At 46.1% G+C, this 27,184-nt stretch overlaps 1 protein-coding gene across 9 annotated transcripts in view; it reads right to left on the reverse strand.

Moving 5' to 3' along the window:
* Positions 1 to 27,184, reverse strand: part of patj (PATJ crumbs cell polarity complex component) — a 220,670-nt gene that overhangs the window by 15,765 nt on the left and 177,721 nt on the right. For 6 of the 9 annotated variants that reach the window (XM_042321981.1, XM_042321982.1, XM_042321983.1 and 3 more), the window contains 14 exons: positions 21,273 to 21,469; positions 17,658 to 17,749; positions 8,371 to 8,443; positions 7,862 to 7,996; positions 7,484 to 7,582; positions 7,095 to 7,172; positions 6,713 to 6,851; positions 6,357 to 6,466; positions 3,320 to 3,403; positions 2,412 to 2,605; positions 1,777 to 1,924; positions 789 to 875; positions 273 to 405; positions 75 to 112 (listed from right to left, as the gene is read on the reverse strand). In XM_042321981.1, coding sequence (XP_042177915.1) covers positions 75 to 112; positions 273 to 405; positions 789 to 875; positions 1,777 to 1,924; positions 2,412 to 2,605; positions 3,320 to 3,403; positions 6,357 to 6,466; positions 6,713 to 6,851; positions 7,095 to 7,172; positions 7,484 to 7,582; positions 7,862 to 7,996; positions 8,371 to 8,443; positions 17,658 to 17,749; positions 21,273 to 21,469 — 1,607 coding nt within the window. The other 3 variants (XM_042321979.1, XM_042321984.1, XM_042321985.1) reach the window with 3 other exon arrangements.

Below are 27,184 nucleotides of genomic sequence, written 5' to 3' on the forward strand. Positions count from 1 at the left end.
GGTGATTGGTCTGGTTGGAGACTCATCTTCTGATGATCACTGTGAGCCGAACAGAAGAGGAGCTCTCCATTTACCCGGGTGATCTCCATAGTGCGCACACCCATCTCTGCTCCTATAACACAGAGAGAGGGACAGACGGGCATTACACAGGGAACTGACTGGTATCCAATCCCGGTCCTCAGAGCTCAGCACTCCAAAAGACCAAAAGTGCAGTACCAACGTTCAGACGGAGAGGCTAGGTTCCAATCCAGGAGAGAAAAGTGGTCCTCTACCTGCGCTCTTTGATGAGGTCATGCTCTCCGTCATGGGCTTCCTGGCGTTGTTGAGGAGCTGAGAGGTGGAGGGGGTGGAGTTCAGCGGGGGGTGGGGCGTGGCGATTGTGCTGTTGGCAATCACGTGGCTCATCTGTTGAAGGGAGAGAGGGAGGGGAAACTGAGCTGTGATCCAGTCAGGAGAAGAAAAAAAAAAACACACACTGAGGCATGCTGCCCGGTGGCAGCGAGTTTGTTTTGGGCAAGGTGAGTGAGTCACTGACACACAGCTGACACCAGAATAAGTATGGTAAACGTCCAGCAGGCGGCCATTTTGGCTCCCATGCATGAGATGAATGGAGCGAGGAGGAGGTGGTGAGACAGTGGGTATTAATGACACAGCAGCCAGGGTGAGTCAGTGTGACGGAGCTTCTGCATGCAAGCTCCCCGGCAGCAGGGGTGAGAATGGCCGCACACACTCTCCTCCGGCGAGATCACACACACCACACACACACACACACACACACACACACACACCTGGCTTCCCTGGGAGGTGTGTCTGGGAGAGATCCAGGAGACAGCCTTCAGTCGACCCAGCTCTAGGAGAACCACCCCCCTGGCGCACTGCAGAGGCACAGGTAACGCAACAGCAACAGCACGAAGCAGAGCAGCTAGGGACCAGGCCTTACAGAGTCTACAGCCACATCTTAGTTAACTGCTGGCTGATGCAGCCTGCTGGGATCTCCACGACAGAGGACAGGGCACACGCTTCAATCGTACAGGGTCTCCACTTCAAAAGCCGCGTCCCAAAATGGTACCGTATTCCCTATATGGTGCACTATATAGGGAATAGGGGTGCCATTTGGTACGCAGCCATCGTGCAATACTACGACAACAATACAACCCATTTAACGCCCAACTGCAGCCAAGATACCCACTCCAGGTCATAGACGGAAGCAAGAAGTTGAATACTACTATATACTTTGATAAGGGCGCTGGCAAAGGTATACACCACTGTAGCAACTGTCCACAAAGCACCCACAAAGGACTCCACAAAGTGCTCAACTGTAGCCAGAACCACCACTCCAGAAGGCCTCACCGCTGCAGCTAAAAGCACTTCTGAAGAGCACCGCAGGCTTTGACAATAACAGTACCAACGGTGACCCCTTGTGGTAGAAGGAAGGAGAGTTTGGTGGTTACGGACAGGCTGGGTATTGTCTTGGTCTGTGACGGTGAGAGGGATGTTCGTTTGTGTTATTTTTGAGGCAAGTATTAGCTGTTGTTATGGGTTTTAGTTGGACTACTGTAGTTATTTGTTTTGCCTGTGACTATTGTTCTTTGTTTTGTCTGACTGCAGTTGTGATTTATTTGATCTGCAATTGCACAGTATTTGTTTGGTCTATAATGGCAGTTTTGTGTCTACAAGTCTGTGTCTACAAGTCTGTGTCTACAAGTCTGTGTCTACAAGTCTGTGTGGTTGTTTGTTGGTGTGATGTTGAGCCATAGGTCTAGCTCCTCCCCTTACCTTGAGAATGGCGGCCACCGTCTCCTGCGAGGCCTGCCTCATGTCATCGCCGTCGACAGAGAGGATCTGGTCCCCTTGCATCAGTCGGCCGTCCAGCTCGGCGGCGCCCCCTTTCACCACGTCCGAGATGAACACCCCCGTGCCGTTCCTACAGTGCACGCAGACCAACAGCCATCTGAACAGGTGCCGAGCCAATGTATTGCAAAAGAATTCCAACAAACATTTTCCAGCTTTCAAATCCATGTGACATTGTAAGCCTGAGAAAATGCTGGTTAACCCTTCGTTGCCGTTTGACGGAGATCCTGTAGCTAACAAGCAAGAAGTGAGTGCGAACGGCTCCAGCAGTTCCTCGTTACATGTTTTGCTAGTTAACATTACACTTCCTGATAGGGGTGAAACTCCTGCAGTGGAGACACACGGAGGTCGCATCCCAGCTCTCCACCCTCCTCCCCAAGTGTGCATTTGCATAAATCCCTTCATGGATTTAAAAGCTTCTGATTGGTGTAAGCATTGGCTTGAGGGAGTTTCCACCACTGTTAAATCTAAGACGGGGAGTGTGCAAATGCGGAAGTGCACAATTTGTGAGAAATCAGGAGAGTGGGGACGCAGCCCGTGTGTCAGAGTAGCAACTGTACCTCTTGCCGACGATACTGAGGCCCAGGCCGCGGCCGGCCTTCTTCTGCAGTTCCACACTGAACACGTCCAGGTTCTCTTCGTCGCGGTACTGCGCCTCGTCCCGTAGCACCGTCAGACGCACCTTGGCCGGGGTCTGCCGCAGGGCTGTGATGGCGTCTTCGTGGGCCGCGCTACGCAGGTCCACGCCATTCACCTGGATGGGCGTACACATACATGTACACTGGTGTAACTCAGTTTCTCTGGTCGGAGTTCTCCCACCTATATACAGTATTTAGCTGCTATTTATAATCTTAAAAAATAAAATAAATTTGCACATAAAATAGCCTAACAATTAAGAAAAAAAGTACTCGGCTTGAGGATAAATACAGCCACTGTTTAACTCAGCGGGTTTTGTCTTGCAAATAGCCGACACAAATGGGATGCAACATTCAAGGTCCATTTTATTAAATCAAATGGAAATCCAACTTGAGACTCCCCTGAAGTCCTCCTTTTTGGGTGCAAATGTTTTCACCACGGCCTGCAGGTCCAGCAGTTTTCTACACGGAGTATATGACTTTTTGGAGAGTTACTGTCAAAATGATTTACTTAAAACATAAAAAATAAAAAAATACACATTGATGACACGGGCACCCAGAGCTCGTGGTCCTCCCCGCCTTGCAGGGGTTGCCCGATACTCACTCAACTACTCCTTTATCTCAGTGCAAGCCAGTAGAGGGAGACGTTGTCTTAGTTTAGTGCACTGGGGAGCACGACACTACCATGTGCATTGATGGAAAAGGTGCAGTGAGGTCTGTGATTATTCCATTTTGCTCTCTGTTGCACAGCTAACAGACTTTTTAGAGGTGTGATGAAGGGAGAGAGAAATAGAGGAGAGAAAGAGGATAGATAGAGAGATAGAGAGACTAACCTCCAGGATCTGATCTCCAGCCCAGAGTCGTCCATCGCGTGCCGCCGCCCCCTCCTCATATACCTCATGGATCACTATGGCATCCTAGATAGAGTCCGAGACAGAGGGGGATAGAGAGAGCGAGCGAGAGGTAGAAGGAGAGAAAAGAGGGGATATGATAGTGAATAGGACATTAGGACTGCTTATGGTGACTATTAGACCCAACCACTCACACCTGCCTACACCGCTCTCATTGACAGCACCTTCAAACATCAGCAATTTATATGAACCCTCAACAGCGATTCTTCAGAGAGCGTGAGCGAGAGAGAGAGCGAGCTCCACCCACAAAACATCCACAGAAAAACAGCAGCTTGATTTTTCCAAAAACATTAGGAAGACTTCCACTTCTACTGCCAACTAAAAGAAGGCCATGCACATTCTGGGTGCAACCAATCCAACAAAGGTTCATACAAGCAGAGAGCATTTATGGAGAACTGTCTCTGACCAGAGTGAACCCTTAACAAAACCGTCCCAAAAACACAACATTGAAATTCACACCAAATTTAGACTGCTGGAGGAGAATAATAAGAAAACCTCACTTCACCAATAGTTGATTTAGGTTAAAGGTCAGAGAAAGATGGAATGCGATTGAACATTGGAAGGAGACTTCACTTTAAGGCCTTTCCACACTGTATGTCGGATTCAGCCTTTTACAGTTATTTTGCCACACTGTGCGATGTTGCCACATTTAAATCTTGATGTCAACCTGGCCAAATAGTACAATTTGCTTTAGTTTTGTCGTCACATTCTGCGTTTGCCTTGCGGGACTACGGCAACCGACGTAGGCTGCGCCAACTGCAGCGGTGTGTTTGATCTGCGCATGTGCCGACACCAGCAGCACAAGCCTCTCTCTATGATTATGAGCGAAATAGTTGTCACATAGAAACTTTGTCTTGTTAGACAAGGTGTGACAAAAGAAAGAAAGAAAGAACTTTTATATTGATTTTCTGCATTCATCAAGGTAGCTTGATTTCATATGTGTCATGTAACCAAGATTAACAGGGGATTCGTTCTTCTTGCAAAGCATGTAAATGTTAAAATCAAACTTACATGAATCATACTACTCACAATAAGCTAATCGTATTATTTTGTATGCATACTCAGTGCCGGCCATGTTCCTATTGGTCAGTCACCGGGATCGGCTCGTAACACCAACCACACTACACGATAAAGCAGCGTTTCCCAAACTCAGTCCCGGGGACACCAATGGGTGCACGTTTTGGTTTTTGCCCTAACATTATACAGCTAATTCAAATGATTAAAGCTGGATGATTAGTTGATTATATGAATCAGCTGAGTTTGGGAAAGATTACTGACACTCAGAACTTTGTCGGAGCCGACAAAGGCCAGCATCCAAGAGTCGCCTCTTCACCGTTGACGTTGACTGGTGTTTTGCAGGTACTATTTAATTAAGCTGCCAGTTGAGGACTTGTGAGGCACCTGGTTCTCAAACTAGACACTAATGTACTTGTCCTCTTGCTCAGTTGTGCACCGGGGCCTCCCACTCCTCTTTCTATTCTGGTTAGAGCCAGTTTGCGCTGTTCTGTGAAGGGAGTAGTACACAGCGTTGTACGAGATCTTCAGTTTCTTGGCAATTTCTCACATGAAATAGCCTTCATTTCTCAGAACAAGAATAGACTGACGAGTTTCAGAAGAAAGGGCTTTGTTTCTGGCCATTTTGAGCCGTTTCCAGCTACAATAGTCATTTACAACATTAACAATTTCTACACTGTATTTCTGATCAATTTGATGTTATTTAAAAAAAAAAGACATTTTTTTTGTTGCTTTTCTATCAATAACAAGGACATTTCTAAGTGGCCCCAAACTTTTGAAACTTTTTGTAGCTCATATCCCGCTCAAGATCTTATTTGGGATAAGCTGTTTACCATGCACATTTGACATCCATGAATAAACAGAATATTCCTAATGTAAGTTAACATATGGGTTAAATGGAATAGTAACTGAAATACGGACACCGACTGTAGGCCTATAACATGTAACATAATATATTAATAACTCCTGCAGAATTATGCATTTCTTGCAGTAAAATTATAGAACAAATGTTAATTGTGTCTTAGGAACAGGAGTGGAGAAATAGGATTTCTTTCAGCAGCTCTTGAGAATTTGCGAACGCACGTGTTATGTGTCATCTTTGCACTGTTATGCAAGCGGAAGGTATTTCAACCACATAAAATATCAGCCCGGTCTCATAGACTAGACTCTGAAATTAGTATGATTTGAAGGGTTTGGTAACATAAGACAAAAGGTTACTTAAGGAAACCTCTTAGATGTAAGCTGCATTGTTCTGGTACCGGTTCCGACCAACAATAAATTAATATTTTTTTCTCTTTAGTATTATAGCTACGATTCTTATTGTTGTTGCTTCCATAATTGTTTTGTGTATCACTTCGGCAACATTGACCTTGTCATTCATGCCATTAAAGCATATTGAATATGTGTGAGTGTGAGTGAGAGTGAGTGAGAGACAGAGCGAAAAACAGAGCGAATCAAAGCTAGGCTATAAGACTAACTGGACTCTGGAAAGATCAGTCGAAACAAAGTGAATGCTTCTCTCAATGCTCATCCTTGGGCAAATCGACTACAGAACATTCAATTAAATAGCAGGCGACTCCTTTGTTCTGCAGTGGCCTGAGGCTGCTGCTGTGTGTTCCCAGAAGACTAAGGAGAATGGCAGTGAGAGAGAGAGAGAGAGAGAGAGCTAGACCACTCTCTGCAGTGTCTTTCTCACCTCTGGCTGAGACAATGTGCTGTAACTTCAAATAAACCGAACAGAAATTGACTACAACAGACTGGGTAAAAAGCAAATCAACTAAAAGTTGACACTTTATTTGAATAAAGGCAGACCTTGGCTCGTGTCATGCCGTTTCATTAGCCCATATCAAATTCCAATGTCAAGCTCACGTCCGTCTTGGTGACCGTTGTTGCCGGTTGACGTAGAAACCAGTCGCACACCCCTGAGTAGAGTTAGTCATCTTACCAGCTGTGTATCTTTGCCCCCTACGATGCTGAGGCCCAGGCCAGAGCGACCCTTGGCGATCTCTATGACTATCTCTTGGCCTGGAACGATAGGACACGTGGCTGGGTCTACTGGAGAGAGGAAAGATGGAGAGATTCTGTAATAAAACGTCACGGCAAACAGAGTTGCTATTTTTGTTGGACGTCGTCATATTTCTAAGGAATTTAAAACAGATGTTGACTTACAAGGTGTTGCACAGAGAATTGAATATGAGACAGTTGAGTAAAAGGCTCAGGCCTGTACTGTGAATGGACTGCTAGTTGTGAGTGTGACTCCAGGGAGGGGGAGGTTAGGAAGGGTAGAGGGGGGATCCATACCTTTGCTGCAGTACTCAAAGTCTGGACCGGTGCAGGAGGAGGGCAGGGAGGCGGCAGGGGGGGACACCAGCCCTCCGTCCACAGCGCTCACCATTGGCACCTTACTGGAGCCCTGCGAGACCTTGGACAGGTTGGCAGTCTACACAGAACAGAAGTCGTAGTCAATATTTTACCAGATCTTTGCCCAGACAACGAGTTGTGAATAACTGAATAATGCATTTTACTGTTCAATTTGAAACACGAGTTGTCTGATACTTTGAGCTCGTTCTGCTTCACTCTCCCGTCCCCACAGAGTGGAGTCCAGTGCCCTACATGCAGTGCTGTGGAATGCCCTACATTGCCTCGTGTATAATAGGTTACCCAAATCCACTGTCATGCTCACCTGCTCCAGGTGGGTCTTGGCATCCGGCACAGGCATGCTCTCCGAAGACTCCGCCCCTTTCTCAGAGGCCTTGAGCTTCTGCGGAGAGCACATAGAAGTACATGCATGAATACACACACACTAGGGTCACGGGATTGAATTGACTCGTGCCCTATGTCTTTATGTATGTAAGTTATGCCTGGAAAACTTCAAAAAGGAAAGTATATTTAGATAGGGGTGCTGAAGTGTCTGCCTGGTGTTCATGCTTGACTTTTAAGTTGCTCAACTAATTCGGTAAACAAGTCAGTAACAAAAAGTCAGCTGCAAAAGTGCACACTGAGGCTCACAGAGCTGGTCGAGACGTGTAGGGTGCAAAGAGGAAGTGTCACGGGGGCTTCCTGTCAGCTGACCTTGGAGGCGGTCTCTCCCTCTCGGAGGCTCTTGAGTGTTGCTTCTCTGGAGATGAGCTCTGTAGCTGTGCTCCCACTGGAGACGACACTGGACTGCCCCTGTGTGTGTGTGTGGTGTGAGTGTGAGTGAGGTGTGGTGTGTGTGTGTGTGTGAGAGAGGTCCAAGCCACAAAATGATCACCACACTGGCACACATTTTTACGAAAAAGACAGATGGAACACTAAAAAAAAAAAAAAAATTTTTTTGCAAGGAAAACAATCATTTCTTATTGGACCAGGTCCAGGTAATACCTTCCTGTTCCCGTCCACTTTCGTACGTTCGGTGTCTAATTAACATGACCCAGGACAGGTAAGAATGTGGGGAGTGGAGCCTCTTACCTTGCTGATGGAGATGGAGGCCTCCAGGGGGCCCCTGCAGAGGTTGGGGCTTCTCTGGAGGTTGGGAGGTTGGGGCTTCTCTGTGGGGGCCAAGGCTGATACCGCTGCTGCTACTGGTGGTGTGGGGGGAGGAGCCTGGGACAATGATAATCATAATGATGGTTATGGTGATGATACATGGGGGGAATAAACACATTCAAAAGTAGAAAGTTGTCAACTGCACTGTCATTTCTTCCAATTGAATAACAGTCCATGTCTTCAGGTAAGTGCACTGATCGGACATGCACAAATAAAAACATTCATGTTTTGGATAAGGCTCCATTTTGGACCAAGGGCCTACGATTTCAGCTCGATGTCGGTTGTTGTTCTGTTTGCTTTTGGAAGTGCGTGTGTTTAGGCCCAAGCATATGCTATCGCATAACGTCATGGCTAGTGCCATGCTCTTTCAGCTTTTGGATGACCACACGGCCATAAGAGTGTGTGTGTGTGTGAGAAAGAATAGGACTCACCTCAGTGGAGGAGAGGACAGAAGGAGGAGTTGGGAAGGGGGGAACGGCCATCTGGTTGATAGCATCTTCGTTCCTATAGGGAGGAGAGAGAGAGAGAGAGAGCGAGAGCGAGAGAAGGTGCTATTCAATAGAACTGTATTAGCAGTAATCAATGGTGTGGAGAGTGTGAGGTGAAGACCGCTGCATTGGAAGGGATGCCAAGGTTAATGGGAGCATCTCCTCCTGTGTACCAGAGTGTGGTATTAACACGGACTGTGTGTGTGTGTGTGTGTGTGTGTGTGTGTGTGTGTGTGTGTGTGTGTGTGTGGTGCTTGGTCAGGACAGCAGAGAGAGACATCAGGTATAAAGCTGATCAAGGACATCATTTCCATTCATCTAGATCAATATCCCCCTGACCTTAGGGAAACATTTGAAGGAAGCTCAATGGGAAAGGAAGCTAGGGTCCTATTCTTTATTCATACTGTAGCAACAAAAAAAACAGAAGAGTTTCTTATTGGACGTTTGGTTAGTTCTTCCCTGTTTCAGTCCATTTTTCTTCCATTTTGTGCCTAGTGAACACGACTCCGGTACACACAGCTGGCCACAGGCCCAGTTCAAAATGGACAACTTGCACCATTGCACTTGTGGAATGATGACTAAAGCGCTAATCAGAGGAGTTCAAAATGTGTACGCATCCGCACTGCCATGTTCCAGAATGTTGGGACTGTTGGCTTTTATACTTTCTCAGAATCTCAGCGCGGCTCAAGCAATTCAAATTCAAATGAATAGAAGCCGTTTAGGCGGAGCCGCATTGGTTGGGAATTTTGGGGAGGTGCACGGTTGGGGCAGTGGGTCCCCCCACGGACTATGGTCTGAGAGCCGCGTAGATACAGTATTTCACAATGGACCGCCGCCTCTGCAACTGTGGACACCGAATTAGCATTTAGACATGTCGGCCTATATGCTTATACATATCCAATCCTTTCAGATTTACAGAAGTGCCTGGGGGGGGGTTGAGGCTTGTGATTCTGGTAACATCTGCAGGGGACAAATGGAAGCTAGGATGGAGAAAGCCAGAGTAATGCTCGGTTTGGGATTGAGAGGGCCAACCAGGCTAGACATTTCATCATTTCTCACATCAGGCGATTTGGACTCAACGGCTGCGATAGCACCACCTGAGCCCAACACAATCCCCGTACAACACGCATGCTCAACACTGCATAGTCAGAGTAGACTTTATGCTCACTCTTTCTCTGAAGAGAATCGTCTCCATTGAAAACAATGGCTTAACACAAATTGGTACAATAATCAGTTCGGGTAGACGTATTCAACCCATTATATTGTTAACGATTACCCTGTATCGGTTACCAATAGCAAAGATAATTAGTTGAGGAAGTTATATAATTAAGGTCAATGTGCTATGAAATTCAAGTCAGTCACTTCAGAAAAAAAGAAAGAAAGGGGAATCGGCAACACAAATTCGTATCCCTCCACAGGCCAGCGTTCTCCAGTTCTTATACGGTTTCCTTTCCTCACCGCCTACATGGGACCTATTTTGCACATCTTTAGTCTTTCCTTTTGTTCAAATCTCATTCATTCCCTCTCCGTTTGTGCGGTAACTGAATCTCCCGGCGGCAGCTGAGGAAGCCAGTCATTCATGTGTGTGCTCGGAGAGAGAAATAAATCCCACCGCTGCCGCCAGTTCGTGTGAATCCTACTGCTGTCACCAGTCCGCGCACTTTTCAAAGACAGCTGTTGAAATTGTGTGAACAGCAAACCAGGGGAAGAAACAAAACAGTTTGGCGACGCGCTTGTTCACGCCTCCTCAGGGGACTACTGCGAGACAAGGACACGAAAATGATCAAAGCCGAAAGATATGACAGAGCACCCCAGGTGAGTGCCGGAGAGACACGGAGTGAGGGAGGAGAAGACGAGTCAACAATCACTCCCTATTGTACGCAAACGGCTCCGAGTGGATTCGACAACAAGCATTCGGGTTACTAATGGTCTGCCGATGGCAGAGGAGACACCTTCATGGATTCAAGAGGCATACGCAAAAAAAAAAGCCCATGGGGTAATTGACATGAGCTGCTTGATTTATGAACTATTCTACGTAGTCTAACCATCTGTGTCTTAGTTTCTATTACCATAAATACACACAAACGGGGTGAGGTAAAGAGACAGCCAGTTCCAATTTACTCCGTACCCCTTCACCATGGCCCTATGTCTAAAATGCGGAAGCAATGTGGTGGACGATCAACCACTACACTGCTTATACCCACGCAGAGCATTAAGAGTGGCAAAAGAATGGAAGGATTAGGGCCAACGGGAAGGGAGCGAAATAGGGCTGGCAGGTGCTATGGACTGTTGAGAGGTAAAAGTGGTTCACCATGTGCAGCAGAAGATGGTGAGCGCAGGCATTTCTTCCGGTGTCGACCTATAGGACAGTTCCTTCTTTGCCGTGTGAAACATCATGTCACTGGCGGCAGCGTCAAAGAGGTCAACTGTCAGTCTAATGGATGGTTCAGTATGCTTAGGTTAGAGACCCACAGAGATAATGAAGAGGAAGAAGATGAGGATACTTTGGAACTTCTCTTGACCGCTCTGCCATTCTAGAGTCCCTTTATTTTCTCTACCGTCCTTGTCCCCTCATCTCCTCTCTTGTAATCTCCCCTTCTATCTGGTTTCAGTCAAAACCGGTGGGGGTGCGCTCATAAATCTGTACCGGGGATATCTTCACTTTGTCCTCTCCTCTCTTGACAGATGGTCAGACACAGCCAAGAAAAGCAGGAGCTTCTGGCTTCTCCAATCCACTAGGAGGGTCCTCAGCTAGCCCAGACCAGCAGTCAGTGATGAACAGGAAAGATAGCTGGATATCAACTCTCAAGTGGTTATATGTGGTGGTTCCCCTGCTTCAGGTGTGCAGGTACCCTCCTCTCGCCCTCTTCCCACTCCCTTCTTTCCCCGTCTTCGCCTCTCTATCCAGCTCCCTCTCTCTCGCGATACTCCAGTCTTCTCTTCGCCTCTCTCACACCATTTATCTACCTCCCTCTCCCCCTCACCACTGTTATTCTCTACCCCCAGTAAGTGATCATTTTCCAATTACAGTTAATGCTTTTGTTCCCTCTTCCACCAAGGGGATGGTAGGGACATTGGGAATTTATTAATCAATCAATCAGCTTCTTGTGTTGCCTTATCCCCCCGTTCTCCTACAACTAAAATAAGAAAATGTGGCCAATCCACAGTAAGCTGACAAAGTCGTAGGATGTGTTGTTTGAGCATTTGTGTGTGTGTGCGTAAACGAACACGCTCACTGGCGTCACAGCACTAACTCACTCCAATGCGAGGCTGGATAAGCGAACGGGCGCTGGGTGGGCTGACACTTTACCATTTGCGTTCCTAGTCGGACCTTTTTCTTCCCGTCTGCAGCCTGGCCGGCGCCAGCTGACGTTTCCATGGCAATATGGCTACGAGGCGCCCTATCCTTGACGTCCCACCGCTCATTGCCAAATGAACTTTGACTCAATATAGCATTTTTCGAGCCACCCCTCCCCACCAACCTTTTTAAAGGAGTTTTTCACCAAACCCCTGAGCACGTACTGACCTATTCTGCTCCTACTGTGAATTGGCTGCAATCTAATCACAGCTACTGTGAAACCTGGATTTCCCCCCAGACAAATGGAGGAAAACAAAACACGGAATACTGGACAGCAGAGTGCACATGACCAGTGGAATAGAAGAAAGAGAATTTCAATAAATCTGAAAACCAACATCTGATGAGGATGGAAAATTAATTGAGGTGTGTCCGCTCTCATGTTTATGCCAAATCAACAGTGTTCAGGGACACAGAAGGACAAAGTCCTCCAAATGTCAACAGTATGACCAAGCGGTTCCTTCCTGTTCGCTCTACCTCGGTAACTTGCGCTCTTGCACTTGAGACTTGGGTGGGTCGGACAGCGACAATATGTCTGCATCCCAAATGGCACCCTATTCCCTATATAGTGCACTACTTTTGACCAGGGCACATAGGTTTCTGGTGAAAAGTAGTGCACTACATTTGTATTGGTATTTATTATTCAACGGGCTCTTGGTCAACTCCCTGACCAAGGCTCTCCACCCCCAATTGCTCAGTTTGGCTGTGCGGCAAGCTCTAGGAAGAGTCTTGGGGGTTCCAAACTTATTCCGTTTATGGAGGCCACTGTGTCAAGTTGTAGAAACATCTGAAGGATGGTCAATGGAAACAGGATGCACCTGAGCTCAATTTCAAGTCTCATAGAAAAGGTTCTGAATACTTACGTAAATGAGGTCATAGTTTTTAAAATATTTTTAATGAATTTGCAAACATTTCTAAAAACCTGTTTTCGTTTCATCAATATGCGGTATTGTGTGTAGATTGAGGAGGACATTTTTTATTTAGTCCATTTTAGAATAAGGCTGTAACGTGACAAAATGTTCAAAAAGTCAAGGGGTTTGAATACTTTCCGAATGTACTGTCAATCTGCTCCAAACCACTCCCGTCCACTTAGCAGCATGCCGCTGCCTTCGGTTTCCACGACTTGTGACATGGGACCAGCACTGATCTAAACACTCTGATTGCTGTTCTCCGTCTACTCCACGACAGGATGGAGGGGGAGAAGTAGATGGAAACGACTTCCTTGGCAAGCAAGTTCCAGGTAGCACGGGCCAATCGGATAGGAACAGATGACAAGGCAGGGAAACATCCATGAGCCCTGAGCAGAGTCCTACCATAGGAGCGGAGAATGAGAAAATTGCCATTTGCGTTTTCCCCATAAGTTTGCGCATAATTGAGATTTGCTTGCTAAGCATAACTGAGTAGGGCTCCCGAGTGGCGCAGCGGTCTAAGGCACTGCACCTCAGTGCTAACGGCGTCATTACAGACCCTGGTTCGATTCCAGGCTGTGTCACAGCCGGCTGTGATTGGGAGTCCCATAGGGCGGCGCACAATTGGTCCAGCGTCGTCCGGGTTTGGCCATCATTGTAATTAAGAATTTGTTCTTAACTGACTTGCCTGGTTAAATAAAGGTTACACAAATAGTCCTCCGCTAGCAAACAATCGCCGCATTGGAACTCTGGAGTGTCAACACATATGGAATAGGGTGTCATTTGAGACAAATTTTTCTTAGAGTAAAACCCTTTATTTGACTCTGGCATTGGCACGAGACGCATAACTTAACAGACACGGTTGAAAGCTGTGCCGATAACCACAAGCTCAGAATGACAGCACTGCCGTGTTCCATGAAGTGTCATCATGGACGTGTCAATTCCATGGAACACAAAAACGACACCTTAAACACAGATTCCGTGCTTGCTATACATGACGTTTTAGTTGTCAGCCAACGAGGCTGCCTAGCGGACAGACACTTCAACAGAGAACCTCACGTCACCAATGCATAAATCAGCATGTTGTTATCTTTTCCGCAGCCTTTTCCCCGTCAGCAGCTCAGAAATAATGGATGTGCTGCTCGCTGATGCCATGTCTGTCGTTCACATTTTGACAGCCGTCATAATGGCCTGCTTATGCACTTCCCTTGGCCCGTATTCACAACGCGTCGCAGAGTGTGGATCACTTTAGCCTTTTAAAGCATATTGAATTAGATGACAGACAGAGGGACCAGCACTCCTACTCTGAGATGCTTTATGGATATGGGCCCATCCTAGGTCTCCCTCTCTCCCTTCGGTATGTTTTAATATGCGTGGAGAACACAGGTGATTGGGCTCCGGCCCACTGTGTTCAATTACAGGGACTTAAGGATGGCAAGAAGCGGCGCGTGGCATGGGGAGGAAATTAAGTGCTGCGTTGCCGTCGTGCTCTGTGTGCTCCTCGCTCCCCAGAGAGATGATTAGGCTACTAGACAGGCAGCAGTGAGAGGGGGTGGGGGGGATATGGAAGAGGTAAAGAGAGGGATGGAGAGAGAGTTTGCAAGAGCAATTAAGACAAGAGACAGAAGGTTTGAGAGCGGGGGACGGCTATGGTGAGAGGGAGGAAGAAAGACAGAGGTAGAGTGAGGGGTAGAGCGGGAGAAGTAGAGTGAGGGGTAGAGCGGGAGAAGTAGAGTGAGGGGTAGAGTGGGAGAAGTAGAGTGAGGTAGAGCGAGCGGAAGAAGTAGAGTGAGGTCGGGCGAGCGGCAGGGTGCGAGGTCGGGCGAGCGGCAGGGTGCGAGGTCGGGCGAGCGGCAGGGTGCGAGGTCGGGCGAGCGGCAGGGTGCGAGGTCGGGCGAGCGGCAGGGTGCGAGGTCGGGCGAGCGGCAGGGTGCGAGGTCGGGCGAGCGGCAGGGTGCGAGGTCGGGCGAGCGGCAGAGCGGCAGAGTGCGAGGTAGAGCGGCAGAGTGCGAGGTAGAGCGGCAGAGTGCGAGGTAGAGCGGCAGAGTGCGAGGTAGAGCGGCAGAGTGCGAGGTAGAGCGGCAGAGTGCGAGGTAGAGCGGCAGAGTGCGAGAGGGAGCGGCAGAGTGGCAGAGAGGGAGCGGCAGAGTGGCAGAGAGGGAGCGGCAGAGTGGCAGAGAAGGAGAGAGGGAGAGGTAGAGCAAGAAATAATGAGTAATAAGACGGAACCAGGCGAGTGCAGTCAGTTTCTGCATCTCAAATGGCAACCTATTCCCTATATTGAGCCCTGTGGACCCTGGTCAAAAGTAGTGCACTATATAGAAAATAGGGTGTGATTTAGGATGTGGAAGGTCAGCGGGTGGCTTCATAGCTGGTGTTTGAGTGGACGGATATTGAAGCCCAGTTAATGAGACTCCACTTCTCCCTCTCTCCTTTCCTCATTCTCTCTGCCTCCCTCATCCTCTCCTTCCCACATGATCCGATAAGACGCAAATCCCCAAAATTACACAGAGGTCGTCGTCGTGCTTTGGGGTTCATTTGCCTTCCTTGGGTAATAGTGGCAATAGACGGGGAGCGATGGTGCCACCAGCCTAATGGTCTTGTCAGAGCGTAACATATGCATTCTGTCAACGTTGGCTGAGGGAGAAAATAGCCTTCAAATGTTACAATGGTTCTAAGAACGTCCCCCTGAAGGGCACAATATCTTATTTCTATAGAGCGGAGGGGTATTTGGCACGACTGTGGAGGAGGAAGGAGGTACAACTGTCCTCGAGTACTGTTCGTCCCCGAAATCGACAGCTTGTACACTGAGAACGGATCGTACCAAAATAGCATCACTTTGCTCGCTCACTCAAAGGGAGCATAAACAGCGGTTGTGGAGTAAAATGTAGGCTCTCTCTCCCTCCCTCCTTCAGTTAATTAAAATGATAACTCAACATACAGGTACCTCAGATTTGTAAGCAGAAACAATTGGGATGCAATTTTTTACCTCAGCTAACGGCCTCAAAACGGTCGCATTTCGATCCCCCTTGTAACCCTTGCCGCTGAAGTAAACGTTATCGTCAATAGAATTACACATTTATTTCAAGAGAAAGCAATTTATCTTTGATTTTGTTTTGGTCCATGCCTCCATTTAGAGAGCAATGTCCATATAAAACATCACGTGGTTCAGTACTTTTGTGCTGTAGAACGGCACGTCGGAGTGACTTCCAAATGTTCTCCAGCTGCGCCACAAGGCGTCTCGTTAAGGTGGTCAAGAGGAACTCCTTCATCCCTGTCGCAAGAAGAAGCCTGTGCTGAAATGCTTGTGGGAGTTAAACGGTGAAGAAATGCGGAACTATGGCTGCTTTAGTTGAATGGAGTGGCGAGGCTTAACCTGTTACGGCAAGCCAAAAACTACATGGACAATGTAGTACAATAACTACAGTGCATTTGAACAGTATTCAGACCCCTTGACTTTCCCCACATTTGGGTTTTCCTCAATCTACACACAATACCCCATAATGACAAAGCAAAAACTGACATTTTTGCAAATGTATTAAAAATAAAACAGCTATTTTCAGGTCGAACATTCAGAGGATGTTCGATCGGGTTCAAGTCCGGGCCACTCAAGGATATTGAGACTTGTCCCGAAGCCTGTCAGAGTGACCATCGGGTTCTTGGTCACCTCCCTAACCAAGGCCCGTATCCCCCGATTGCTCAGTTTGGCCAGCTCTTGGTGGTTCCAAACTTCTTCCATTTAAGAATGGAGGCCACTGTGTTCTTGGGGACCTTCAGTGCTTCAGTGCTGCAGAAATGCTTTGTTACCCTCCCCCAGATCTGTGCCTTGGAACTCTACAGACAATTCCTTCGACCTTATATAGACAGGCGTGTGCCTTTCCAAATCATGTCCAATCAATTGAATTTACCACAGGTGGACTCCAAGTTGTAGAAACATCTCAAGGACACTTAATGGAAACAAGATGCACCTGAGCTCAATTTCGAGTCTCATAGCAAAGGGTCTAAATATTTATTGTAAATAAGGTAGTTCTGTTTTTTACTTTCAATACACCCGTTTTTCCCTTTGTCATTATGGGGTATTGTGTGCAGATTGCTGAGGGAAAATTTGATTGAATCCATTTTAGAATAAGGCTGTAACTTAACAAAACATGTGGGAAAAGTCAAAGGGGTCTGAATACTTTCCCCCGAAGGCCCTGTATATGGAGACTGTATAATGGCAAAAATGTTGCCAGCATGTTATGTAGCTTACCAAGTGGATTATTTTCCTCTTGACTCTAAGTCACGTATTACCCAAGGTCTACTCCCGATCAAATGCCTGTGACTAGTCTTAATCAATCAATGAGATTTTGTTTCACTGAATCTCTGTCTGTATATTTGGTTAATTCTCTGGCAGGGCAAATAAGAGGAAGTGGTACAGCTCATCTATTTGTTTGCAAATCCATCACTGATCAGAAACATTTAGCGTGCAATTGGTTAATGTAGCCTAGATCAAGTGTAGGCCATTGTTTTTGCTTGATCACGTAACGCCCATCGGAGGTCGTGACATATGCATTCTGTCAACATTGGCTGAGGGAGAAAATAGCCTGATTTTACAAAATAGGATTGCTGCTATTTTGTATGGGGATCATGATGAAGATACTCTCAATGTATGACCCTAACGCCTGCTCCCTAACAAAGTGGAGTGAGGGTAGGAAAGACATGAAAAGTGGATTTAAAAAGCAAGGGCTCGCCTTGGGCTGTTTCAAAATGGAACCTTTTTTTATATGACAGCCATTCCATTTTATTCGGTTATATTTCATTATATTCTTAGCCTACTATAAAAAATATATTTGTGTCGACAGTGCTCAGCGTAGTTTAAGTGTGTCTTGTCTGATTTAATGAACAAAATAACTATTGGTTTTAGGTGGCCCCCTCCTTTTGAATAGGCGTTAACGCCCTTGGTCCCAGGGTCGGCTGACTAGCCTTACCTGATGAGGATAATCTTGACCTTGGACGAGGCACTCTTAATGATGGCTGAGGCGTTCAGGTGGCTGCGGCCATACAGGACCTGGTTGTTGATCTGATGGGGAGGAAGAGAAGGAGAGAGTTGAACTACAATCTGTGTCATATTCGTTATGGCACTACATAACAAAACAGTTTCCAACAGAGGAAAAAAAAAACAGATTTCTTATTGGATAAGTTCAGGTTGGTCCCCTCACTGTTTCAGTCCGTTTTCTTCCCTTGATGCATAATGAACACAACCCAGGTCTTTATCATAAACAGGAAGAAGGGATGGATTTAATGTATTTCTCTCTCTGACAAAGAGATGGCAACATAAGACTCAAACATGCATGAACACATACAGGCATATACAAATAAACCCTGTAAGCAAATACACATGTGTGCAGCAAAGACACACCATACACAGTGACCTTCTAGATGGCAACAATGAAGGCATGATGCATCCACCCAAGTGTGACAACAGTGTTTAGTGGCAGCAGCCGCAAGCACATGATTACTGATGTGGGCACACACCCACACCCACATTCACTTACACAGCTCCCCCCTCACCCCTAATTGAGACAGGTTTTACTGAAAGGTCATTGAGCTCGCCTGCTAGCACCCTACAATCCACACCAGTCTGCTACTCAAATGAGCACATTCAGTCGTATCTGCTACTTCCAAATGTTAAATCAATAGGCAATTCAACACTCTGCAGATACGAATGGGCCAGCACCCAGCCCCAACACCTTGCTCTGGTGGAACAGCACAAATCCTGACTGGGGCTTAGATGGGCTCATAGACACGGTTTGTGAGGGTTCAGTGTTCATCAGTGAGGGAGGGAGTGTGTATGTTTGCGTGTGAGCATGTGGATCAGCCTGTGACTAACAGTGTAAGTGCATGTGTGTGTCTGCATTTATGACTGTGTGCGTGTGTTTCTCTGTGATTACAGTACAATGCCTTTGGAAGGTATTCAGACCCCTCAACTTTTTCCACATTTTGTTACGTTACAGCCTTATTCAAAAATTGATTAAATCATTGTTTTTCTTCATCAATCTAAACACAATACCCCATAATGACAAAGCCAAAACTGGTTATAAATTGTTGCTAATTTATTCAAATAAAAAAAACTGAAATCTCACATTTATGTAAGTATTCAGACCCTTTACTCAGTACTTTCTTGATGACGCTACAAGATTGGCACACCTGCATTTGGGGAGTTTCTCCCATTCCTCTCTGCAGATCCTCTCAACCTCTGTCAGGTTAGATGCGGAGTGTCACTGCACATCTATTTTCAGGTCTCTCCAGAGATGTTTGATTGGGTTCAAGTCCGAGCTCTGGCTGGGCCACTCAAAGACATTCAGACTTGTCCCGAAGCCACTCCTGCGTCATCTTGGCTGTGTGCTTAGGGTCGTTGTCCTGTTGGAAGGTGAATCTTCACCCCAGTCTGTGGTCCTCAGCGCTCTGGAGCAGGTTTTCACCAAGGATCTCTGTACTTTACTCCGTTCATCTTTGCCTCAATCCTGACTAGTCTTCCAGTCCCTGCAGCTGAAAAACACCCCCATGGCATAATGCTGCCACCACCATGCTTCACCGTAGGGATGGTGCCAGGTCTCCTTCAGACGTGACGCTTGGCATTCAGGCCAAAGAGTTCAATCTTGCTTTCATCAGATCAGAAAATCTTGTTTCTCATGGTCAGAGTCCTTTAGGTGCCTTTTGTCAAACTCCAAGTGGGCTGTCATGTGCCTTTTACTGAGGAGTGGCATCCGTCTGGGCACTCTACCATAAAGGCCTGATTGGTGGAGTGCTGTAGAGATAGTTGTCCTTTTGGAATGTTCTCCCATCTCCACAAAGGAACTCCCGAGCTCTGTCAATGACCATCACCTCCCTGACCAAGGCCCTTCTCCCCCGATTGCTCAGTTTGGCTGGGCGACCAGCTCTAGGATGAGTCTCGGTAGTTCCAAACTTCTTCAATTTAAGAATGATGGAGGTCACTGTGTTCTTGGGGACCTTCAATGCTGCAGAAATGTTTTGGTACCCTTCTCCAGATCTGTTCTACGGACAATTGGCTTGGCTTTTGCTCTGACTGGCACCTATATAAACAGGTGTGTTCCTTTCCAAAGCATGTTCAATCATTTGAATTTACCACAGGTGGACTCCAATCAAGTAGAAACATCTCAAGGATGATCAATGGAAACAGTATGCACCTGAGTCTCATCGCCAAAGGGTCTGAACACTTATGTAAATAAGGTATTTCTGTATGTAATCTTTACACTGAATACATTCTAAAAACCTGTTTTCACTTTGTCATTATGGGGTATTGTGTGTAGATTGCTGACGATATGTTTTTATTTAATCCATTTTAGAATAAATCTTAACGTCACAATGTGGAAAAAGTCAAGGGGTCTGAATACTTTCCCAAGGCACTGCATGTGTGTGTGCGCGCATCAGCTTGTGTGTTGCAGTGGGTCGGGTCTCCCTCCCTCCGCTGTCGCTGCTTGTGGCAGTCCACATACATTTTTCATGGTGGCAGTGACATTGTTGTAATGAGCAGCGCTAGCACAACAGAGAGGGCGGGAGGAATGGAGAGAAAGAAAGAAAAAGAGGGTTGATGGAGGAAGGAGAACGTGATATGATGGAATGAGAAAAAAGAAAGAAAGGAAGAGGTCATAACAGACTCGGGTCAGCTGACAACACGTCAGTTCCAATTCAGGCTCTTCCACGTTAGTGTCAATGTTTGTGGAAGATCATCTCAGACAAGCGTTTTGAAAAACCGGCAAACACTTCAGCTCCAGACCGACACATTTATAATTCACTGCATTCATGAGACACTTACTCTGCCAGTCCCATAGCTCAATCCCAGCAACGACTCTAATCAAACCAGAAGAACTAAATCAACCAGAAGAGTTAATCGCATCTATTTTGCATGACTAATCCCCGCTTAGATTCATTAGTAGTAGGCCCACACTCAAAAAGGAGAAGGTATTTTCATTCATTGAGGCAGCAAGAGCAAATGCTTTTCCGGGAATCTTCCCAGAAAGACAGAAAGAAAGAGAGACAGAAGAGCGAGAAAAGAAACTAAAAAGTGGAGAAACAGAGTATAAGAAAGTATAGGAGGCACACCATTTTTTGCGTTTCTCTGAGGCAGACGCACACAGCCCCTATTCGCACACGCCGTTGTGATGGATTCTGTGGCATGAGAGGAGCACTGGCCTCGGCGTCAACAGTGACAGTGATTGAGCCGTTTCATTTTCTCCCTCAAGGACTTAACAGGATAAGACTATTACAGGGAGGGAGGGGAGGGAGGGAGGGAGCGAGAGAGAGAGAGAGAGAGAGAGAGAGAAAGGGCTGTGACGATCACAAATGAAAGAATGCATGGGCAGGGGACAGGAGAGAGAGAGAGAAAAAGAGGGAAGGAAGAGGGAAGGAAGAGAGGGGAAAGGACAAGGGCAGACTATTCAACATGGCCTCTTATACTACTATGTCCACCTAATCAACCCCTGTGATTGGCTCATGTGTGCGTGTGACTGTCTTTTCGCACACGTGTGTGAGAGAATATGCATGTGCGAGTTCGCACAGGTGTGTGTGTGTGGCCCCCTCACCTCCAGCAGCTCGTCCCCAACACGGATGTTTCCGTTTTTGGCAGCGGGGCCCCCGGGGCTGATGCCCACCACAAAGATACTGAGGCAGGAGCGGTCGCGGTTCCCCGCCAGGCTCAGGCCCAGACCGTGGCGCTCTTTGTCCAGCTCCACACACAGCAGCTCCCCGCACAGCTCCCCGTAGCGCAGCCTGATCCGCTCTGAGGGAGAGAGACAGGTGGTTATTTCTAATACTGTGTTTCAGTGTTGGAGGGGAAAGATTACACCGGCAAACCATTTATCTGGTCTTACACTAGAAAAGGTCTAAAAGGAAACCCTCCTGACTGAATTCTTGACAAACACATCCGTAGGCGGCGCGCGCGCACACACACACACACACGTTTCTTCTTTCGCTTTACTGTGATGACTATTTGACCTGTCCAGTCGGTGGAATACCCTGGCCTGTTCCATTATACACGAGGGCAATTATTATAATTACCATATCCCCCAACTTTCTGAAGAGGCACGGGGCTGCCTCCAATACACAGAGGAACATTCATCTCTGCTCTCAAACTCAAGTCTGAGCTTTGCTTTCCAGTTTTATAATGCTAGCTAGTTTCTATCTATCGCCGGGGGCGAAAAGTAATTGCATGCAATGCAATAATCCCTTGTGCAGAAGTATTCAAAAGGCATTTATTTCGCCCACTGCATGTGCTTTTTTTTGTCCAAATCAATCCATTCTGGGGTACCCCAGGGCTGTGTCCGAGTCCCGCTGTAGAGCTGATAGATCTACACTGGTAAATAAAAGAGAGCCGCACACTCTAGGAGCTCAGATGCAAAAACTTAATTACCAACGTTTCGACAGCCAAGCTGTCTTCATCAGGGTATAATCACAAACACTGCGGGATGACTCGTTTATATAGTGTCAAAAGACACAGGTGTCTGTAATCATGGCCAAGAGTGGCCTAATATCATTGGTTAATAATCAAATATTAAAATGTCATACAAACAACAGCATACAAACAACAAATGGATAGCATACGATCATAGATTAATTTGACTACACAAGCTTACAAACAATTACAAGATCCAGGCAGCCTCTCGTTTTAACAATAAATTATCAAGGTCACCACCTCTCCTAGGGAGGGTGACATGTTCGATGCCGATATAACGTAGGGACGATATCGAGTGGCCTGCCTCCAAGTAGTGGGCCGCAACTGGATAAGTAAAGTTTTTACACCTAATGGTGCTACGATGCTCTGATATGTACTTTAAATTCGCACTTTGTTTTACCTACATAATTTTTACCACAAGGACAAGTTATAAGATAAATAACTGCCTTAGTGGAGCACGTAATAACACCTTTGATTGGGATCGATTTCCCTGTTTGTGGGTGTTTGAAGGATCTACATTTATAAGTGCCATTGCATTGAGCACAGCCATTACATTTGTAATTTCCATCCAGTAGAGGCGCAAATAGACGTTGTTCAGGAATATCCTGGGGTGGTAAATTAGAGTTTACCAATTGGTCTCTGAGATTTCTGCCCCGCGAGAATACGACCAAGGGAAGGTCCGAAAACACATTACCGAGACTGTCATCGGATTTTAGGATGTGCTAATGTTTGTGAACAATTCTCTTAATTTGTTCAGAGCACTTTGAATAGCGGGTAGTTATAACGCAAGAATGTGAATTTTCTCAATGGCAATATTAATCTGATCATTCTTGTAGCCCCTCTCCTTGAACTTTCTTTGCGTCTCAGCCATATTTCTGTCGAAATCTGATTGTTTTTTGCAAATTCTTTTGATTCGACAGAAAGCTCCTAGAGTGTGCGGCTCTTTTATTTTCAAGTTTTCTACTCCGCTAGCCAGCACCTCGTCTTAATAGGTGTGTGTTTCTTTTTCTTCTAGATCTACACTGGTGCCAGGTTAGATAGGCTGTTATTTACTGTAATCCTCTGTCGTGGGTAAAGGGATGGCCGGGCAGGCCACAGGCCTGTGTGTTCTCTCATCTCTATTTCCTTTCTTATTTTTCCACCCCCTCGGTCAACGGCTAAGGCAGGGGAGAGCCGAGGTCCTGACTGAAATTCTTAAGTGGGTGGGTGTGTGTGTGTGTGTACGTGTCATGGAAACTAATCACGTCTGTTGACATTTGATGATGATGCTGTGTGTCCCGTTGAAGATACTGAATGCCCATCTCACGTGATAGGATTAGATTTCCCTCAAAGGCAGGTGCCTATCAAAATGACATTGAAATCTTCTGCTTTCTGATCAAACAGCCCTGCGCATGTACGCTGGGCGTGTGTGTGTGTGTGTGTGTGTGTGTGTGTGTGTGTGTGTGGAAAGAGGGCAGAGAACACCTTCAAAGGAAACTTGGTCCTGCTGCAACACCTGTAAAGGGACAATCAGCAGTTGCTACATTCCTTTTTGGACTAAATTAATGCTATGTATCCAGTGATACTTGAAGAATATAACTTCATAAATGCTTCATGAGCGTAGTTTAACTGTCGCACTTCATGAGAACCAAAATATACGCTTGTTTTACTCCGTTCGAAAACTAAGAAAACGTCAACAAAACACCACATACAGTTGAAGTCGGATATTTTCATACACCTTTGCCAAATACATTTACTCAGTTTTTCACAATTCCTGACATTTAAACCTAGTAAGAAATCCCTGTCTTAGGTCAGTTAGGATCACCACTTTATTTTAAGAATGTGAAATGTCAGAATAATAGTAGAGAGAATGTTTTATTTCAGCTTTTATTTCTTTCATCACAGTGGGTCAGAAGTTTACATACACTCAATTAGTATTTGGTAGCATTGTCTTTAAATTGTTTAACTTGGGTCAAATGTTTTGGGTAGCCTTACACAAGCTTCCCACAATAAGTTGGGTGAATTTTGGCCCATTCCTCCTGACAGAGCTGGTGTAGCTGAGTCAGGTTTCGCCAAGCATCTACTCTCTCACACATACACTAGTAAAAGACTTGTAACTGCAATCGCCGTAACTGATTACTTGATACACACAAACCTGTGCATCGATGTGTGTGTGTGTGCACGCATGAGTAGGGAAGAGAGAACATTTACAAAAAAAGGGAATTTGGTCCTGCTGCAACACCATGAAAAAGCCACCCACTCCAGAGTTAACTTGATAGCACACAGATTCCTCCGTCCAACTCATTTATCCCCATCACCCATTCAGCAAACAGGTTCACACGGGTCGTTATTTGGCCGAGACAAATGGGATGGATGCTTCCCAAACCACAACGCTACGCTATTTCGGCCTCCCTACAATAACAAGCCGACATGATTCCAACATTTTGATGGATGGCTGGGATTCATGACCCTGCTCGCAAAACTCTTCACCTTTCATAATATGCCGACAGGCCCTACGACATGATGCACACTTAAATATCCCCCTTTTCCTCTCCTCCCTTTCTATTTTCCTTTCTGTCCAGCATTGTTTTTCACTCCTGTTTTGATTAAAAACCACAGTAAACATGAAGAGCGAGAGAGAGCGAGAGAGAGCAAGAGAGAGCGAGCGAGCGAGAGCGAGAGAGAGAGAGAGAGAAAAAAAAGGAGGGTGACAGAACAAGGAGGGATGGTGTCTTTGACCTTTGAGGCGACCCTCAGTGTTTTTATTTTCCATTGTTCTTTTTACTGCAGAGAGAGATGGAAAGAGGGAAGGAGTAAGGAGAGAGGGGGGATGAGAGAGGGAAGGAGGGAGAGAGCAAGAGATACAGGGAGGCAGAGAGATTTACATTCCAGTCACACCGTGAGAAGAGTAATTAAAGAGGTCCATAAATTCCAACCGATTAAAATGAGGGGGAGAGAATCACCCCATGAGCGTCAGGGGGGGACAACCCACCTTACGACATGGATGCGTTGAATTTGAGCGTAGGAGTGGAAAAGAGAGAGGGAAGGAATGAAAAGAACAAGAGACCTTTGCGATAGTAACTGTGGATAATAGGAAGCGAAAGAGAAGGGAGAGGAAAAGAGCGGGAGGGTGGATGGGTTGAGGGGGAGAAAGGGGAAAGAGAAAGGAAGAGGTGGAAGAAATTGGATGGGTTGAGAAAGGGAAAACGAGACTTTTCTCTGCCTCACTTCAGTCTTAAGAGAGGTAGCAAGATAGCGATGCGGACAGAGAGAAAACGAGGAATGTGAAAATGGTGGTGCAGGGTTCTGGTCCGAAAACCGCAACCTCAGAAACGTTGCTAGAACATCTTATTAGTGGTTTTAGTGACAACGTTTGGACTGTGGAATCCATAACTTTATCCAACAGACACACGGATCCCGTGGATTTTGGGGGGACAGTGAGTATAGTAGAATACACAAGGTGCGATTGCAACAGTTTTTCCCTCGAGTTATGTCAGTCACTGAGAGTCATTGAATTAGCCCATGTCACTTAACATTTTTTAGATTGGTCGAGCCTGATATAGTCTATCCAGCTATCTTAACTTGAGGTAATCATGCGAATTACAGAGGGCCTCCCCCTTGATTTTGTTAAGTCACTCAGATATATTAAAAAACTGCACATTCTTCTCTCCGCCCCATGGCAAAATGTGTAGAATTGCATGAAATGAGTTAGAAAATTGTCTAATCTTCTCACCGACCATGGTAAATGTCTAGAATTGCAGCAAACTTAAAAATGACAACATTTCTCTACATCCAACAAAATGCCTTAGGGCCCCCAAAAGGCTAGGGCGAAAGAGAGCGAGAGAGTGAGTGTGTGTGTGTGTGTGTGTAGATGACAGGGAAAAGGGGAATTGAGTGGCATGACTGTATTTGATTGAATAGGCCCTTAGTGAGGCTGCTGGCGAAGAGGACCTGGGAATGATCCGGTGGAGAGAAGTAGTGGAAAAGGAGGAGAGGAAAAAGGAGTGTGACAGAAGCTAGTCCCCGTTAGTTCAACACTTAGTTGTGGCATAGTAGCTGTGTTTAAGACTTCAGTCGGAGAGCGAGGGCGGGAGAGAGGGAGGGGGGAGAGAAGATGAGTGTCAGGTCATCAACATCAGCATCTACTGGTTAATGAGGCTCCATCACTGTCCAGTGCTCCACTACCATCGTAGGGCTGCTTTCCACTTTGCTTCTTAAAATAAATTCACAAGTGCTCTACGATCACACTATTAGTTTGTGTGTCTTACTGTCGGCAAAAAGCTAGGATTTTTCTTTTCTCAGCAAGTTGTGGGTAAAATAAATTGCGTTAGCCGCTAATGCTAATCGCGTGTTGGCTAGCTTCATCACAAACCACAAAATGTTAAAAGGGGCAGTGCAGTCAAAACCGTGATTTTTCATAAAGAATATACAGTACCAGTCAAACGCTTGGAGACACCTACTCATTCCAGAGTTTGTTTATTTGTACTATTTTCTACATTGTAGAATAATAGTGAAGACATCAAAACTATGAAATAACATATGGAATCATGTAGTAACCAAAAAGGTGTTAAACAAATCAAAACATATGAGATTCTTCAAAGTAGCCACCCTTTGCCTTGATGACAGCTTTGCGCACTCTTCACATTCTCTCAACCAGCTTCATGAGGCAGTCACCTGGAATACATTTCAATTATCAGGTATGCCTTGTTAAAAGTTAATTTGTGGAATTTCTTTCCTTCTTAATGCGTTGGAGCCAATCAGTTGTCTTGTGACAAGGTAGGGGTGGTATACAGGAGATAACCCTATTTGGTAAAAGACCAGGTCCATAATTATAGCAAGAACAGCTCAAATAAGCAAAGAGAAACGACAGTCCATCATTACTTTATGACATGAAGGTCAGTCAATTTGGAAAGTTTCTTCAAGTGAAGTTGCAAAACCATCATGCGCTATGATGAAACTGGCTCTCATGAGGACCGCCACAGGAAACAAAGACCCAGAGTTACCTCTGCTGCAGAGGATAAGTTCATTAGTTACCAGCATCAGATTGCAGCCCAAATAAATGCT

This window comes from Oncorhynchus tshawytscha, linkage group LG05 (genome assembly GCF_018296145.1).
Source record: "Oncorhynchus tshawytscha isolate Ot180627B linkage group LG05, Otsh_v2.0, whole genome shotgun sequence".
Taxonomy (NCBI): domain Eukaryota; kingdom Metazoa; phylum Chordata; class Actinopteri; order Salmoniformes; family Salmonidae; genus Oncorhynchus; species Oncorhynchus tshawytscha.